We start from the raw sequence: 18,191 nt of genomic DNA, 5'->3' as shown, positions 1-18,191 counted from the left end.
AGCCATTACGGTATAAACAAGTCGAACCAAATCCGAGTGATGTAAAGTTCAAACTCGAGGTCAAATGTATTAAACTCGAATAAATTTAAACTTTTAATTTTAAGCTTGAACACGAACGACATTCAAACCATTCTATCTCCACTTGAATAAGCTCAAGTTTGCTAAGAAAGAGAAATTACAATTTAAAAAATTATCATATGTGATATATTTAAAATATTTTATACATTAGATATCAAGTTCGAAAAATTAAGAGGAACACCTATGAGTAGATTTACATAGAGCATATGAAAGCGACTGTTCACTTTACTGGTAGAATAAAACCTAATAACATACTTTTACCGGCCTTAGAATTTATTTTGCCCACTTTTATAAAATTAAAATAAAATATATATTATTTTATATTTTTTACATCTACTAAAAGTCCATGAATATTCAACGGCTATATTTACCTAAATTTAAAAGTATAAAAAGCCATGTGTAAGAAAATTGGTTTGGCTCTTACGCCTAAACAAATCTCTTTATCTGATATTCAAACTTGAGTGGAGATTAAACTCGAATAAATCGAGCTTGAAATAAAAAAAATTAAGTTAATTTTAACCTTTTAGTTGGTTTTGAGTAACTTGTGAATACCCCAACTCAATTATACCCTAATAATATTTGTAATTTAATATGAATGTTTCACATTTGATTTTTGTTCTATTTATAATTAAAAAATATTTTAAATTTAGTTCTATTTTAACTAGTTTGATTTATATAAAATTAGGCATTACATAAAAATAAAGTATTTCTTTTAATTAAATTAGGTTTCAATGTATTTATATTAATTCAATTTTGAGCATATAAGGAAGAATACTAATGATGGATGGTAACAATAAAAGCATCATTTTGAAAGAGATAGATAACACTTCACAAGCATCAAGTGTCCTAACATTGTTATGATGAAATGTCTATCTCTATTTTCTCATGTTGTTTGATTTAATGACAATGTGGTCACACATCACCCTCTTACTTAAATTGTACAAAATACCAAGTGATTCATTAGAAAGTTGAATATGATGTTGAGTCCTTTTTCTATTGCAATTTCATATAACTAGTCATCTAATAATGATATATATTGGCAATAAAGATAAGAAGTTTCATAGTTTAATTGGTTAGGTTTTCTTCTATACTTAGTTTTTTAAATAATTTATTTAAAAGTAAAGAAAAAATAAATTTAGAAAGAAGAAAAAGAAAACCAATATAGAAGAAAACATGCAAAGTATCTTTCCAAATATAAACCTAATAAACAAACATAGACAAAGACTATATACTATTTGAGAAAATAAAAAAACATTTTGATTTGGCTAAGTCTCTTTTATTTCACTAATATCAAACCTTGTAATCTACCTTCCATTCTAAGTAAATTATTCCTAATTTGTGAATCTTGATAGAATTCTTTTTCTATGTTCTTTTAAAGATTATGAGTTCCTTTTGTCTTTACTTTGAGACAACTATAATATATATTTCTATCTAATCCACTCAAGACTTAAATTGAAAACTACTTTTACATATAGTAATACATATAGTGATAGGGTAAATTCTGCTGACTGAGCTCTTATTAGTTATATACATGGTCTAATCTTATCCCTAGTCATCTTTTTTTTTTTTGTAATCTCATGTTTTATAAAATCATTACCAAGTATTACTCACTTTATACATCTTTATTTATCCTATTAATAATTGTCGTTAAAATAATGTTTAAAGTATTAATAATTTATTTCCAAAATTAGTAAGTTGTAAAAGAATAATTTTAACGGGTACTATTACGAAAATAAAAACAAAAGATCTCAAATATAACATCCAATTAAAAATAAAATAATCGACTTTTAAAATTTAACTAAGAATATAATAATTCATTTTGAATGCTAAAAACAAAACCACACATGGATTTTTTTTTGTACGGCATGTGAAATATACAATAAAAATAATCATCCTCTTGTGATAAACTTTTTGGAAAAGAGTCATATAATACCCCCAACGTTTGATCTCGGGATCATCTATATCTTTATAATTTTAAAAGATGTATGTATTGCTCCTAATGTTTTTAAATAGGCTCATTTAAATCCTTACACTCAACACAGTAAAGGGCAAATATGACCCTATTTGGGAAATATTAGTGGCCTAAATGAGCTCATTCAAAAACTTTAAAAACATATAGGCACCTTTTTGAACCATGTGGTATAAATGATATTGAGCCCAAATATTAGGGTGTATATGATTTTTATCCCTAATTTTTTTATCTAAATAAATGAATAGAGTCATGGAGAGATTTTTATAAATTCATACAAAATAAAAAAATACCAATTAATATATTACATATGAGAGTATATTAAATTATTTTATCTTTTAGCAAGAAAAAGTTATAAATCTAGAATATTGGCCAAATTAATAAAAATATCTTTAGAAGTAATTTCTATAGTCTTGTCCATCAATTTTGAAAGTCGTAATAATTACATTAAAAAAACAAATAAAAAATTGAAGAGTCTAAACATTGAAAATAAGATACAATTCAATATCTTAAGTTATTTTTATGGTAAATTAGTTCAAATTAAAGAATTTTTTTATTAATTTTGTTATAATAGTAAAAATAATTTTGATAATATATATATATGAGATATATAATTTTAAATTTTAATTTTTTTATTCAATTTTGAAATAATTTAGGGTTAATGTCAAAAAAATTCACGAACTTTACACGTTTTCTTATTTTAATCACACAGTTTAAATTTTCTCATTTTCATGCACGAACTACCATTTTTTCTCAAATTCATGCACGGTGCTGAGTTGGCACTCATTCATTGGTGTAAAAATGACCTCCACCTCAGCGAATTACACTAATGGAGCTGTGACACCTCAGCACCGTGGATGAATTTGAGAAAAAATGGTAGTTCAGACATGAAAATAAAAACATTTAAACTACATGATTAAAATGAGAAAACGTGTAAAGTTTGTGAATTTTTATGAAATTAACCCAATAAATTAACATAAATTAGAGAACAAAAGATATTTAATTTTAATCAATTTGATCCTTTATTTTTTAATTTATTATTTGTATTCCCTCCGTTCTAATAGAATTATCCACTTTCATTTATTCACACAGTTTAAGAAAACAAAATAAATATTATTGATATTTATAAATTTAGATCAACATTCTTTAATATCACCCTTATTTAATGATCGATAATCATTGATGAGTGAGTTTTAAATAGTGATAATATAAAAAGATTCATTTTATAAATTATTGTTTACAAAAAGTGGACAAGAGTTTTGGGACAAAAAGATTGTGGAAGTGGATTCATAATTTTAAAAGTTTATAAACTTTTATTCAATTTTGGAATAATTTAACATAAAAATAATTTAATATTTTTTATCAATTAAATCCTTCATCTTTTAATGTATTGTTTGTATTTATTTATTTAAATTTATAAATTGGCAAATTGAACTGTCAAAGACTCAAAATAAGTGTTTAAAATATTTTTATTAATTATTTTGATTTTATATAAATAAAATTCTTTTATCTATTTTTTATTGATTAAAGATATGTTATATTTATATGGTCTATATAATTGGAAATATTTTCTCTGTGTCAATAGAGTTGTCGAGTAATTAATTTTGAAAATAATTGTATCTTTTTATTTTCACAGTTTGGTTACCGAATTTTGAGATCTAATAAATTGACTACCGTACTATGCTTTTAGTAACTTTGATTGGTTTAATTTTAAAATAGCTCATTTTCTTAAATTATTATCTAAATCTATAAATATGGACGCGTTGAACTCAAAATTTTATAAATTCTTGAGAACACCGATCAAATGACTCATGTTTTAATTGTACATAAATGTTCCATTTGAATGGTGCATCAAGAACCAATGAATTGTAGAGAGCATGGGGTAGAGTAAAAACATGAGTAGAGACATACAACATCAAGACAATTAGTTAAGACTTTTTCTTCTTATACATCTCTAGAGAGAGAATCTAGAGAGAGAAAGCAAAACCAAAAAGAAAATGTGGTAAACAAACGATATATACAGAAAATGGTTGGTGAAGAATCCACATTCATACCGACACAAACATTACATCATCAACTTAATTAAAGGATGTGACTTGTATTTTCAATTCTTTTCTACGTACCAAATTATTAATTTTAATATTTTAAAGGTGAAGTGGTAAAAGTTTTTTCTTTTTAATTCGAAGTATCGGAATAATTTTAAAAGTTTTATGAAAAAAATCATCGTTTTAATGAGTCCTACGCGCCTCGTATGAATTAGTCGGAACAATAACTTCGAACATCCATTGAATGTCGCGTACCTATATCAAAAAGATAAAATAGTAACTAGTATATGTTTATAGATAGATAGTAATTTCAGGTAGGTTCTTATCTTATTATCTTCATGTTTATTATTACTGAGAACTATGAAGCCACAGTTCTTCATTGCCGTCCCTTGCCCAAGCAAACCAACCACATGCTTAAGGATGTTTGCTAGGGTAAGTATGTGGGGTTGTTTTTTAATATATATATATATATATATATTATTAGGGATATAATAATTTGTCAAGGACAATTATTCAAAAATATTATATATTTTATAATAATAGTCCTCGACAAATTATTTTATCCCTAAAATATTAAAATAGTTATATTTTTATTTAACTTTCTCTAAATTTATTTGTCTATCAAATACATAATGAATAAATTGAGAGGAAATTATTAAATTCTAACATTTATAAATGGTTAGATGGGGACATAAAGCTAAATTTATTTAATTTTTATAAATTTAATCAAATGTTTTAAACGCTCAATTTTATAGCTATATCACAATTCTATATTCAAACTGTTTTAATCAATTTAACAGTGTCAATCATTTCACTATAATATCCATTTTTTTAGTTTCAAATTTGTTTTTTCTACTTCAATTACTGAAAGATAGAGAATTCATAATTAAATTTTAATGTTATTTTTGATATTTTATTTTTAATTAGGAGTTAAATTTGCAATTTTGAAAAATAAATTTTGCTAATTAAGAGTTAGTATAAACTTCAATAGAAAATTGGGACAATTAAATTGATTGGTAACAACCTGGATAGAATTATAATAAAATTATTACGTGGAAATAAAAATTTACAAACTTTAAAAGTTTTAAATAGAATGGCGGAAGATCGAAAAAAGTTGAATTTGAGCACTATTAAACCCTTGTAAATTATTATAGCATGGTCCCTTAAAATATCATGAATATTTATCTAGTTGTAATTGTCTACCCCAAAGTTTAAGTCCTTGACTTACAAAGGACTTAGAGTCATTTAATTTTTAAATATATAGCTCTAAGTAAATATCAGCATAGGTATAATATAGCTTCATCTTTTATATATCTTTTTTATTTAATTTAACTTTTTGTTTATATCTTTTCCAAATTTTGATAAATATATTGCAAAACTATATCTTTTCTAATATATATTAGTTATAGACCATCTAAAATACTAGTATTTTTATAAGTTTTTAGCAAACTTACCAGTTATTTATACTAAGTTGTTCTTATTATTATTGCAAAACTATATCTTTTTTATTATTATTATTCATCAAAAAAAGTTGTTCTTATTATTAACATCTATTTTTTTATTTCCTTAAATATAATAGAGACAATTAGTCACTATGACAGGATTATCTTCTTATGAATTTTGATTAAACGACTTTGAAAAGAAAATTACAATTTGTATTTAAGTTTCTTGATGGGGAAGGTATTTATAGAATGAATGAACAAAAATTAACCTAATTATTCAACAAGTCACTAATAAAATGGCATGAAAAATTTAAGTAAACTGAGTAATGTTGAAAAGATTATGATATCAATTGAATAAAAACAATATTTTGATGCCAATCATGTTTTGGGAAGGGAATGTCCTTCTTATAACCATAGACAAATGCTAGATATAAGGGGAAAAAATAACTTGCTGAATACTAATTCATATGAATGCTCCAAATTTAGATTACCAAAATATGCACTAGGAAATCAAATTAAAAACAAATTTAATATCTCAAATCAGAAGAATTTAATTGCTATTCTCATTTTATAAAAAAATATTGAAATCTCAAACTTGAACCTATATTTGATGTTATGAAAAATTATAATATATAGTATGATTTTTCTTTGTAGAGAATAAACTAGAGAGAAGAGGCTATTATTAATAACAGAAATGACTACCAACCACAAATAATGGAATTTAGTTGGACCATAATAATTGTGGGCTAATATCTTAAATAAATAAGCATAATGTATTAGATCCAATTAAAAAGTTTTACTCTTACAACCAAAATCATTAGCCTTAGCTAAAATAGATGGGCCATTCTCTTATACATCTTCTTAATGGATCCTAATTAACCAAAAGTATACACAAATTGGGTGATAATCCCAAAATTTACCAACTAATTTTTCAAAATTGATGTACCAATCAATTTCTCATTTTGAGAACCAGAAATATTTTCCCTACATAGCGTTACATTCCTTGACTCCTACCCCAAGAATGTATGTTGAAAAATAAAGTCATTTTCATAAAATAAATAATTACAACTAAAAACATTTATCAAATAGATGAAATTGATTTGTAATTTACTAAAACAAATAAATATTCTCAAATAATTAAGAAAACAACTTTTTTAACCAAACCCGATCAAATAGAACGATCTGGTTCAATTTTGATTATACTTCGATTTGGTGATATTTAGTCTTTTCTTATTTGATCGATTTCGATTGATTCAAACCAATCAAATAGTTCGAATTGGTTCAATTTTAATTATACTTTCGTTTGGTTTGGATATGTAAAATATTTTTATTTGATCAATTTCAAACCAAATCAAACCGATCAATGGTTCAATTTGGTCTAATTTCAATTATACTTTGTTTTGTTTGAATATGTATTAATTTTTGATTTAATTTTCAAAATAATTTACATCGAACCGACCATTGTACAACCCAATTAACAACCAATTATGTTGTAAGATTGCTATCTACTATAGGGGAATAAAGTAGATTGGTGTAATTTTCTTAGCCAAGTAGCCAGCCAACCCAAATTGCATAACCTAATAGAACCTATTTAAAAAAAAAAAAAAAGTGTACCAACATAAGTTAAAAGAGAAGTACATTATCTTTGTCTAGTTCTTATAGAACAATCAACTCAAACTCATCAATCTATCACCACATGCTTTTTTACTTTTTAACCCCTCTACTTTGAAAAGCAAACAGATTTACCCTCTGTTTATTCTTCTTTTACCTTCTCTTTATCAAAACATAAAGAAAAAAAATTATTCTCTTTTAATCATAACCTAATCTCTTTTGTGGGTTCCACCTCCTTATTTTATGGAGTGTTTATCCCATGCAACCGTTGCGCCACGACATTTTTACATCAAGCCAATGAGCATTTGCGATATGGAATCTTTTAATTATTATTTATTTTTTTTATCATTCAATTTTCCACATGGCTAACGCATAATTGGTTTGTTGCACGAATGACATGGCGCAACGGTTGTGTGCAATAATTTTTCTATTTTATGTTTCTTGTGTACAAAACGACAATCCAACTGATACAAAACTGCAATAGGCGCATTTTATCTTAATCATGCTAAAATACGCTATGGGTGAAGGTTACTTAACGTTGTTAAGTTACAACTAGAGACAAGCCAGCAGCTTGAGGTTAGTAATTTAATACAGTTGACTCGTGGTGGGGTCTGATCTTACAAAGCTATTATGACACGTGGTGGAATCGTAATGGGTTTGATTTTTACTTTTAATGTGATGATGATGGGATCAGACGTTACAAAGGAAAGTGGGACCCGGACTGACAGAGTGAAGGAATCTCTGTCGTTTTGTCCTGTAAGAAGAAATGGTGTGACTCGGATGAGTTGACTCACACGTCAAATCCCCGATTTGACTCAGTTCAGATAGAGGACCACGTGGCATGTTTGTGTATCTGGCATTTTTAAACAGTAATAATGGAGATTGGCTCCACAGAGACAGACATGCCAAAGTGGCCTTGTTCCGCCTCATCCTCACATTATTACTATTATTTTCGTATTAAACAAATCTATTATAAACACGTTATGAAATAATAATATTAATGAAAATTATTGAACCAATGGGTATTAATTAAATCTAATTAAATGACATTGATTTCATATCAAAACCAATTTAGGATATATAATTTTGTTAGATATAGCTAAGTTTAAGTTTATATCTATAGAAAATTACATATCAAATGAATAAATTAATTTTTATGGAATAAAATTTGAGCTTTTATAAATAAGATCAATTCCTTTATTTTTCATGGAACACGTTAGGTTTACATTGAACGGTAACATGTTCATTTTATGGTTGTATTTCAAATAATTATATGTAGTCAGAATCTTCAAAGCTATTGTACCACATTTCAAATTAAATATATTTATATTTATAGCCATGGACGAAGATAGAGGTAGTTAGGGATGGCAATAAGGAGGGGATTTCCCGTTCCTCGTGGGGACCCGCCCCTAATGAGGCGGGAAATCCCCACCAATTACCTCCATGGGTACGGGGATGGGAAAAAATCATTCCCCAACCACGAAGATGGGGAGGGGACGGGGAGTATAGTCCCCACCCCATGGAGATCCCCATCCCCGTCCCCATGAGGACCCGATTTATATTATATTATAAGTTTTAGTATGTTATTCATAATTTTAAATAATTTAACTTAATTTTTTTATTAGTTTCTATGTAGTTATAAATAATTAATATTATAAAAGATAATAGTATTTTCTATAATTAATTTTTTTAAAATATCTTATGAAAATAATAAAACTATTTATAAATTATATTTAATTGTACAGGGAACGAGGATTCCCATAGGGACGGTGAATCTATGGAAATGGGGACGGTGAATCTATGGAAATGGGGACGGGGATGATTTTATTCCCATTAATTAAATGGGGACGGGGATGGAGATTCCGCATAGACGCGGGGATGGGGATGGGGATGGCTTCCCCGTCCCCACTCCGCCCCATTGCCATCCCTAGAGGTAGTGCAGCTGAGGCCCGAGGCCACTGCCCCTCTCTCACTATACTTTCGTTTTTATTTTTCCTCCTTTGTTTTGTTATTTCATTTCTTTTTCTCTTTTTATGTTTCTGTTTTTTTTCGTATTTATCCCCTTTTTATCCTTGAGATTTTTTTTCTTCTCAAAGTCTTGCGATTTTATTCAATATATGCTATTCACTTCAAAAAATACAATAAAGATTAAGTTTGTTTGAATATTAAAATGATGACATTTTCGGGTGATGGAAAAACATATGATTTGTTACAAAATCGAAGGAGTAGAAAGGGATATTTTACCAAAAAGATCATATGAAAGCAGTGAAAAATGGTGGGTGCCAAATGTTAGTTGTGAGTTTGGCAGGTGAACTATAATAATATCTTCAAATATTGTGGATTCCTTTTGGATAATTACCTTTGATTTTTTCCCTATCTTTTTATTAATCCAAGCATACAATTCTGAATTTACATAATTGCATCCAATGGAAAAAGTATATACTAGTGGTGTTTGAAACTTTTTAAACTTACAAATTAAGCCCTTACACTATGTTTTCAATAAATTAACTTTAAAAATTACGTTCAATATAGCGCTCTAACCGATTTAGCCTAAAAGGTGCATTAGTTATTTTATTAAATTTTAAAATGCCACATTTTGAATGTCGATTTTATGAAATTAAACTCAATTTGATCTTTATTAACTCAATATTGTACACATAGAAAGCCAATTAAGCCACTTTGGAATACGATTTTGCATGGTCAATATTTTTGCGAGGCTCAATTAAATTTCAATAACAAATTTGGCCAAAAAGAAAGTCAAGACACTGAATTGACAAATAAAAGAGAATTCAAACACCATTTTTATAATTATTCCTTAAAAATTCGGTGTCTTGACTTTCTTTTTGGCCAAATAAAGGAATATTTTTAAGATTTCAATATATTTTAAGGAACTTTCAGTTCACTACTAGAAAAACCGGATTCACGGCGTATTTTCATCGGGAAAATGGCCAATTGCGACCCAAAACTAATTTCCGCAGGTGAATTACGATGGATTTTAATTTATGCTCGGTAATTACAACCTTCCGTGTTTGATGTTTCAAGCACACCACCTTTACCAATCAAATCCGTGGAAATCTTTTGGCAGTAATACAGCGCCTTATTTGCCAATGAAATCTGTCACAAATAGTTAGAGTTTAAGTATGTGCTATTTTATCGCTAAAACAGTAGAAAATTTATATATGTCGGTAATCGTTTTTTTCTAGTAATAATTGAAATTGAATTTTAAATACACGACAACTTCATTGATTAATTTACATAATAATGAAGACGGGTGAAATTGGAAATAGAAAGCAAATTAACAAGGTATAAATTAAGAAGAGAGGCAAAAGAAAAGATTATTTCATAGTTTTGAAATTGAATGTGAAAGAACCAAAGTACAAAAATTGATGTCAATTCAAACTTTGGTAGAGCTAAGAAAAGGAAGATTTTTGTGGTAAGTAAAGTACACACACTTATCACTTATGCATGGAAGGAGAAACTGAAAAATAAGGCAAAAGTACAACTCATCAAATTGGAGACTTTTTTTGTAGAGTGGTCTCTAAACTGAGTTTAGGGTAAAAAAGGTATTCGTACTTTGCATGTGCATACATAACATAGGTATAGTGTTAGCTTTTGTACACAAAGATTAATAGCACACAATACAAGTTGCAATGTTCTTGTAAAACATATTTAACAAATTTCATTTCATCCTTCAATTTGTCTCAAAATATTAAAAATGTCCAAGTTGATAATTTTGAATAAATAAACCCTTATCTTCGCGAAGTTGAATTATCTTACTCTAAATTTTCCAAAAAGTATTCTTGTTTCTTAATAGATAATTGGTGGGTCATCTTTAGAAAGTTTTGGTAAAATGATCCAATTTAAACGTTTATAATCATTCATATCAAGTAGAAGAGTGAAATAAATCTTTAAAAATAAATTGCTAAGACTAATACTCTCATTTTATAAGAATTTATGGAGTTACACTTACATAGGTTGAACTTTTCACGGCTACATTCATCTATTTACATAGAAATTTTAATCAATTTTAGGATCGATGATGTAAAATAATATACTCCCTCCGGTTCATAATATTTGTCGCATTTGGCTCTGGCACAAGAATTAAGAAAACAATTAATATTTCTTAATTGGTAAACATTTTTACTAAGTTAACCCTACATTGAAACTTGTTTATATTTATGACTACCATTTTTATTTGTTTATTGTATTTTTTCAATAAATTAATGGAGGGCAAACATGAAAAAATAGCAATTAATGCTCTCTTGATATTATAACATGATAAATATTATGGACCAAAGAAATTTCTCAAATGCGACAAATATTATGGACCGGAGGAAGTAGTACATTGTTTTAGAGTTGTTCACTGCGTCAGGTGTTCATCTGACCTTCACAAGTCTGACCTGCTTAGGATGAATACTTACTTTTCCCCCTTAAGCTCAACACAAGTCCATATACAAATTTTATATTTTATTTCAATTAAAGTTATACATATTACAACAAGAACCCGCACAAAACCAATTTATGGACGGGATTTAAATAGTATTTTTTTTTATAATTGGGGAGGGGAGAGCGTTTGTGGAAGAAAATGAACCTACAACCTTAACAGTTTACTGTCCAGCACTTATACCATTTAAGCTGCAGCTCGTTGGTGGATTTAAATAGTAAAAATTAGGTTCAAAGTGGTTTGAACCAGATTTAAGCTTGCATGCAAAGAATCAAGAGAAATAATTATGCTATATATATGCTTTTTTATTATTTTATTTCTGTAACATATGCTTTTTTATTTTTTACAAAATTACATTTTTTAAATTATTTTTATAAAATCACGCTCTCTTTAAAATCTACTACTAATCTATTAAAATCTATCAAAAACTTACCAAAAGCGTACTATTGTAAGGAAAAAAAAAATAAAAAATAGTATTTTTATAAAAACAAATGACATAATGCATTCTAATAAAACATTTGCTGAAAATAAACATTTCAGTGAAAATCCGAGAAATCAAGCCGAACTCAACTCAAATCCTTTCATACTCGATTTGTTATCATGTATACTCTCTTTTAAATAAGAGAATTTGTTAATAATATTTCCTTTTTAACTTTATTTGTAAAATATACTTCAAATTTGAAACTTGATTTTTTAATTCTTTCATTCTATTTCTTTTATTTCTATTCTATTTTAATTATTTTTTAAATTTGTATACATTACACTTTTTGTTAGACACTTGTATCTTTTTTTCTTCTATTTTCTTAATAATTCTTTATAACAATAAGAAACAACTTCACATCTCAATAAAATTTCTATTCTTCTTCTTGTTTAATTTTTTTTAATCCATAAGATAATAAGAATAATAACACGAGAAGAAATTGCCAATGCCTCCAAGTAACGGAGCCAACAAATTTTTTAGCTACCAACCACTGCATCCTCTTCTTCTGGATCTTTTGTTTCTCCTTTCTATTTATTTTACGAAATAATCTTAGTTTTTTATTGGCACATATTTAAAAAAAAAACATTCGTGGTAATTGTTTAATATTTTATTTGAAATTAATTCTAGTATTGTTTCCGAAAATATAGATATGTTTTCTGATAATTTTCAAGAGAAATTCGAAGAAGTCGTCATCTTCTTTACACATGACGTTTGATCTTGTTTAGAAGCATTTTTAAAACCTATATTTTAGAAACCATTTGAAATCATTTGAGAAGTATTTTTTTTTTTTTTCAAAAACATGCTGGAACTAGATCTAGAGTAATAATCAAAAACTCAGAAGTACAAAATATAAACTCCAAATGTGCTGGGATATGAATTTTAAGTTTCAGTTTTGGGGTTAAATTTTGCAAATATTCTCGTTTTTTGGATATTTTTGTAAAGATCCCTTTAAACACACTTCTGATGTATAAAAGAATCATTACAAATTTACAATATTACAGCTAAAGAAATCTTTCTTGATTTCTAATGGGCTATGATTTTGGGCTTTTCTCATCCATATAGTGAGCCTGGATTAGTAGGAACATAATGAGCTCTTAAGTTTAGCTTTCTATTAAAATTCTGAGTTTTATGCGGAAAACTTTATCAATCTAGTCTAAAAGACAAATTCAATGAAAGAGGAAAATCAAAAAATGACTGAAAGATTGCAACTTTTTGTTTGTGCTATAAAAAAAGGCACTCAATTATTGAACAAATGCCAAAATCAACCAATAATATAGATCAGCTATAAACCTATAATATCCATGAGGTGCACTTAAAAAGGAAACTAAACCCTAACTCTTTTCTTTTGCTAGCAAAGAAGGGCCATTGGACTTGTTTCTAGATTTATGTGTAAAATGGTATTTACTGATCATTTTCCACTAAAAATAAGAAGCATAGGGAATACCAGTAGAGTTACCTACTGAGTGAACTTGTGCTTTGATCAGACAAGTCAGTTTTGTCAGAGTTGCCCAAAACTATGCATTGGCAAAAGAGTAGAGTAGAATGTTTGCCTTTTTCTGGTCCTCCCCTCTATTCTTAGACCCAATTAAGTCATTAACATCATTTTTAGGATTTTCTGACAGTTAAACCCATAACTTCTCCAATTTCAGTCATTTCAACCCCTAAATTGTTGATTTGAGAGGCAGACTATTGAATCAATACTACAACTCAAGAATTGAAATGAGTCAAATTGAATAAATTAAGAATTTAATTACTGGAGAAAAGGGTAGGGAGATCCAGAATCTGAAAGAACAACTAGCAGGTAAGTAACTAGGTTAGACTGATGATCGTCTAGTCTTACCTTGCAAAACAGAAAGTAACCACTGTCAAGAATAAACATGTTTCTCCGGGTGGCGAATTGATCCTTTTGTCCTAATAAGATTCGAAACCAAAAAACTATAGAGGAACAGTGAATATATCAAACAAAGTTACTTACCAATAATTTCAATTCAGATCTCCAAAGGAATTAAAGAATACAAACATACTATACAACAGTTCCCAAAACTGATATTAGCTATCGCCTATGGGATGAGGCAGACAAGGAAAATTGCCGTCTAAAAACAAGTAGAGGAATAGAGAGTCGGCATTTCAAGACCTCACCAGATCATGATCCCGATCCTGCTTACAGCAACCTCTGTTAAAAAAAATGCAGAGAAATGAATTTTTGGCATCACTAACGGGAATAAAACAATAACCCTACACCTGAACTTCTACAGTACATTTCTCTGCCTCACTCTGAGACATTTACTCGGTTTAACTTATCATCATCATCGCTGCTTCTGCCAATCATCTAATCATCTAAGGTTCCTAGTTCTTATTCAGTAAATGTACAAAAAAAACAACCGGCTAACACATTTGGAAACGGAAAATATAGAGCCAGACGGCTCCCAGCTACAAGTGCTACTCTCCTAATTAAGAATCAAACAAATTAGCTATCAAAATGAATACTCCGGAACTTGGGGCAGCGCTGTGTTCATTGCGGGCATAATAGTAGTCTTTCTCATCTCTGTCACCTTCCTGTGGGAGTTAGAGTGCAATGCCGGAACAAAGGTAGGACTAGCAGCAGGACGATACTCTGGATAAAGACGGCCAGACCTAAATCTCACTCCACAAGCGTTACAAAGTGTTTTGGGCCCCATTGGTCCTTCTCTCCATTGTGGAGTTTTAGTCACCTCACAGTGTGTGCATTTTCTTATGTCACTTCGAGCATGTGATGATGAAGGTTTCATCGCATCATAATTACAAGACAATGTCATCAGATTCTTCCTCTTCTTCTGTTTCTGCTTGGCAAGGTGCAACCGTTGCTCATGAAAAAATAAAGATTCCGATTCTTCTTCAATACCAGCCCAAGAAGGACAATCATTCAGCAATGAGAGGAAAGGGAATGTGCGCCTCCGCAGACGTGCACACTTGCTACGAGGGCGTTTCACCGGGATGACAAAATTGGGGTGGTAAACTGTTGGATTTTCAGCTGAGGAAGAGCTGCTGCTACTTTCAAGGACAGAAACTGGGCTAGTGGTCCAGAACAGGTGTGGATGTTTGCTCTCTGAAGAGCCATAATTAAGGGGGATTTTTCTGCTGGAAGATGCTTCAGCGGCTCCCAAACACGGTTTAGGCTGAGAAGATTCATCACTCTGAACATCAAAGAAAGAATCAACTAAGCTAAATAGCTGATAGAAGAAGAGTCTATAGTACATAGTAAAAGTTTTTAAAAAAACTTTGTTGCATTTAAAAGCAAAACTAAAAACTAAAGCCAATTTAATTCAGCATGCACTGGAACTTGATAGGGAATCCAATCAACTAGAAAAAATTACGTAAGTATGATTCAGTTCTTTATTGACAATATGACATAAATCAAATACATTGACAAGGGTTGCAGTATAAGTCAGATAAATTTCACAAGGAAGTAACAAGTACTCCTGCATATAGATGTTAAATAAGTTCACTTTTAACAGCTAATTCCATATTAAGGCTTGTTTTTTAACCAAAAGGCTCCAGTTTTTGAATCAAAAGGCACATCCTCGCACATTTTCTAGAATGGATGGGACAAGTTCTCCAACTGAGATGATGAGCCCAAAAAATTTATCCACCCAGAAAATAATGATCATGCTCACAGTATCGCATATATTGATAAACATATTTACAGCAAGTTTTACTGAAGACCTCCAAAAACAATTGTGCCCAGATTGCAAGAAACTAAGACTTCAGATGATGTGTTACCATGCATTTCCCAAAAGCTTCCAAACTTCAGTCAGGTACGGCTATAGCTATCTATGCATTTCCCATGTGTAATGCTTATGACAGTGAACCCTTTAAAGTTGACATTCCTGAGCTTAATTTCATCACTATAAAACCTAATGATGCATCAAAGTCCCATTGCTGGTTCACAATTCAAAAGGTGTATCTTTGGAAAACAGAGAAAGAAAAACAAAAAGACTTTACTTTTCCTGTTGAAGCAACTGATATTTCTCTTTTAGGAACTAAAAGGGATACAAATTAATAAATACTAAAATTTGTTTTGACACCTAAAAGCCAAAGGAACATCATATTTAGGAGTAGGGGTGACCACGGGCTGGTACAAACCAGGAACTACACCGGTCAAAACGGCCGAAAACCAGAGGTGACCGGGTTACGAAGGAGTTCAGGTTCAGAACCTCAAAAAACAATTAACTTTTTTTTTGTTAAAATAAACTTTAAAAATAGATTAGAAAACTAAGTAGGTTTTGAATACTCTAGGGTTGCAGCTTAATTTTTGGTAAGGAAATTAAGTTCAAACTATTCCTTTTCATTTTATTAAATTAAAGCAATTTTAATTTATTGAACTGACTGAAATTGTTCAATTTTAAAGGAACCACGAATTGCCGGTTTCAAACCGGAGCTGGTGGTTCATGAACTGTGGCCGACTCTATTTAGGAGCCCCTTCAATGCATACCAGCATAGTGATTTGAGCAATATGCCCTAGGTTATTCATTAATTTTTAAACAGAAATTAATATAAACTTATACAGTGAAGAACAACATACTTAGCAAATTGAGAAGTACAAAACTCACCAAAATTGCACCTTTCTTTAGTTTCAAACTGTCTTTTCTGTTTTGGTCACAGATACCGGAACTGAAATCAGTAAATAAGGTAGATGGTGTTGGGATATTTTGAAACTGAGAATCCCAATCTTCAATCGGCTCATTTGATTCCACATCCTCCAACGGAAAATCAAAGTACGTAATGGGGTCGAAAAAATCATCAGAGACGTCGTTGAAATTTTTGTCGAAAAACCAAGAATCATCCATAATATTACCCTGACCACGAAAAGGAGATAACATAAAAAATAATAAGAAACTGTTATTTAAAGACATAAGAGAAATATTTTGCTCTTCAAAAATGTGAGGAGTCAAGCACCGTTACAGTATATACAAATGAATGCAGTCACTGCTATCTCACTTCTTTATTATATACTTTTTTTTATACTATAATTCCTAATTTCTAGAGATAACTGATAAACAAAGAACCCAATTTGTTCTAGAACTCAATAGTACGCACAAGTACGTTATGTTTCAAGCTCAGGTAAAAAAACATTATATTACATCACATACAGTAAAAAAATTACAATTCCATTTAAGCCTTTTAAAATACAGAGTTATCAATGGAAAAAGATATACCTAAAATCCGAACAACAAGATATGACCTAGTAGTGCAATCTAAAATTCTTTTATCCTAATACATAAGTTTTTTCTTATACTAATGACTAAGTAATAAAAAAAATCTCCAAAACCTAAATGTTCTCTCAAATTAGAAGACTAATTATAATTATATTATATAAATAAACGTATGTTAAATAAAGCAAATATCATTTTCAGATTAGATAGGCAGTAGTTTTCATTACAGTTAAAACTTAGACTTAAACAAACAAACAAGCAGCTGACTAAATTGATATTATGAGATGAATAATCATTAAATAATTCTTAACCCTTCTGCTTGTTTCCTGAGAAAATGCATGTTCAAAAAGAAAAAGAAAAACACATTAAAATTGAAATTCAACAATTGCATAAAATAGCAATCAAAGTCTAAAACAATTTCCACAAATTTAAACAAATTTCTCTTAATTGTAAAATGAAAAAAAAAATTCACAAATTTTCCAATTGACGTTTTTCTCATATATGCCGAAATTTCTTTACATTTCTCAGTGAAACTCTCATAATTTCCGCAGTAAACATGCAATTAATATTCGACAAAATTAAAGCCAAATTTTCACTCATTTTCTCGAGAAACAAACAGAAAGGAAAACAATGCCAAACTAAACAGAACGACAAATGTGAGCAATAAGTGAAAAAACAAACCTTAGAGAAAAAGAACAGCAACAAAATAATCCAAAAAACCCTAGCGAGCAGAGAAAATTAAATAAAAGCAGGTAAGCTCTAACCTGGCGTGAAAACGACGACGTTTCAGTTCAATTCATTCGATAATGCAAGTGAGAGAGAGGAGAGATAACAGTGAAATGTGAGATTCCTTTTGAATCTCTTTGTCTGAGATTGGGATTTTTAGCCTTCTAAAGAGATGAGAGGGGAGTATTGTTTCACTGCGCTCG

General features: G+C 29.2%; 1 protein-coding gene across 1 annotated transcript; it reads right to left on the bottom strand.

The window, feature by feature from the left end:
- Positions 1–14,025: 14,025 nt before the first annotated feature.
- On the bottom strand, positions 14,026–18,191 carry LOC126664631 (GATA transcription factor 11-like). The gene is made up of 3 exons (XM_050357130.2): positions 18,027–18,191; positions 16,660–16,905; positions 14,026–15,243 (listed from the first exon to the last, which is right to left on the bottom strand). Exons 2-3 carry the CDS (start codon positions 16,894–16,896, stop codon positions 14,545–14,547), a joined length of 936 nt encoding a protein of 311 aa, XP_050213087.1. The 5' UTR covers positions 16,897–16,905; positions 18,027–18,191; the 3' UTR covers positions 14,026–14,544.

Source organism: Mercurialis annua, linkage group LG1-X, assembly GCF_937616625.2.
Source record: "Mercurialis annua linkage group LG1-X, ddMerAnnu1.2, whole genome shotgun sequence".
Classification (NCBI taxonomy): Eukaryota; Viridiplantae; Streptophyta; class Magnoliopsida; order Malpighiales; family Euphorbiaceae; genus Mercurialis; species Mercurialis annua.
Note: the sequence above shows the minus strand (reverse complement) of the source record. Positions and strands in the feature narration are given on the sequence as shown.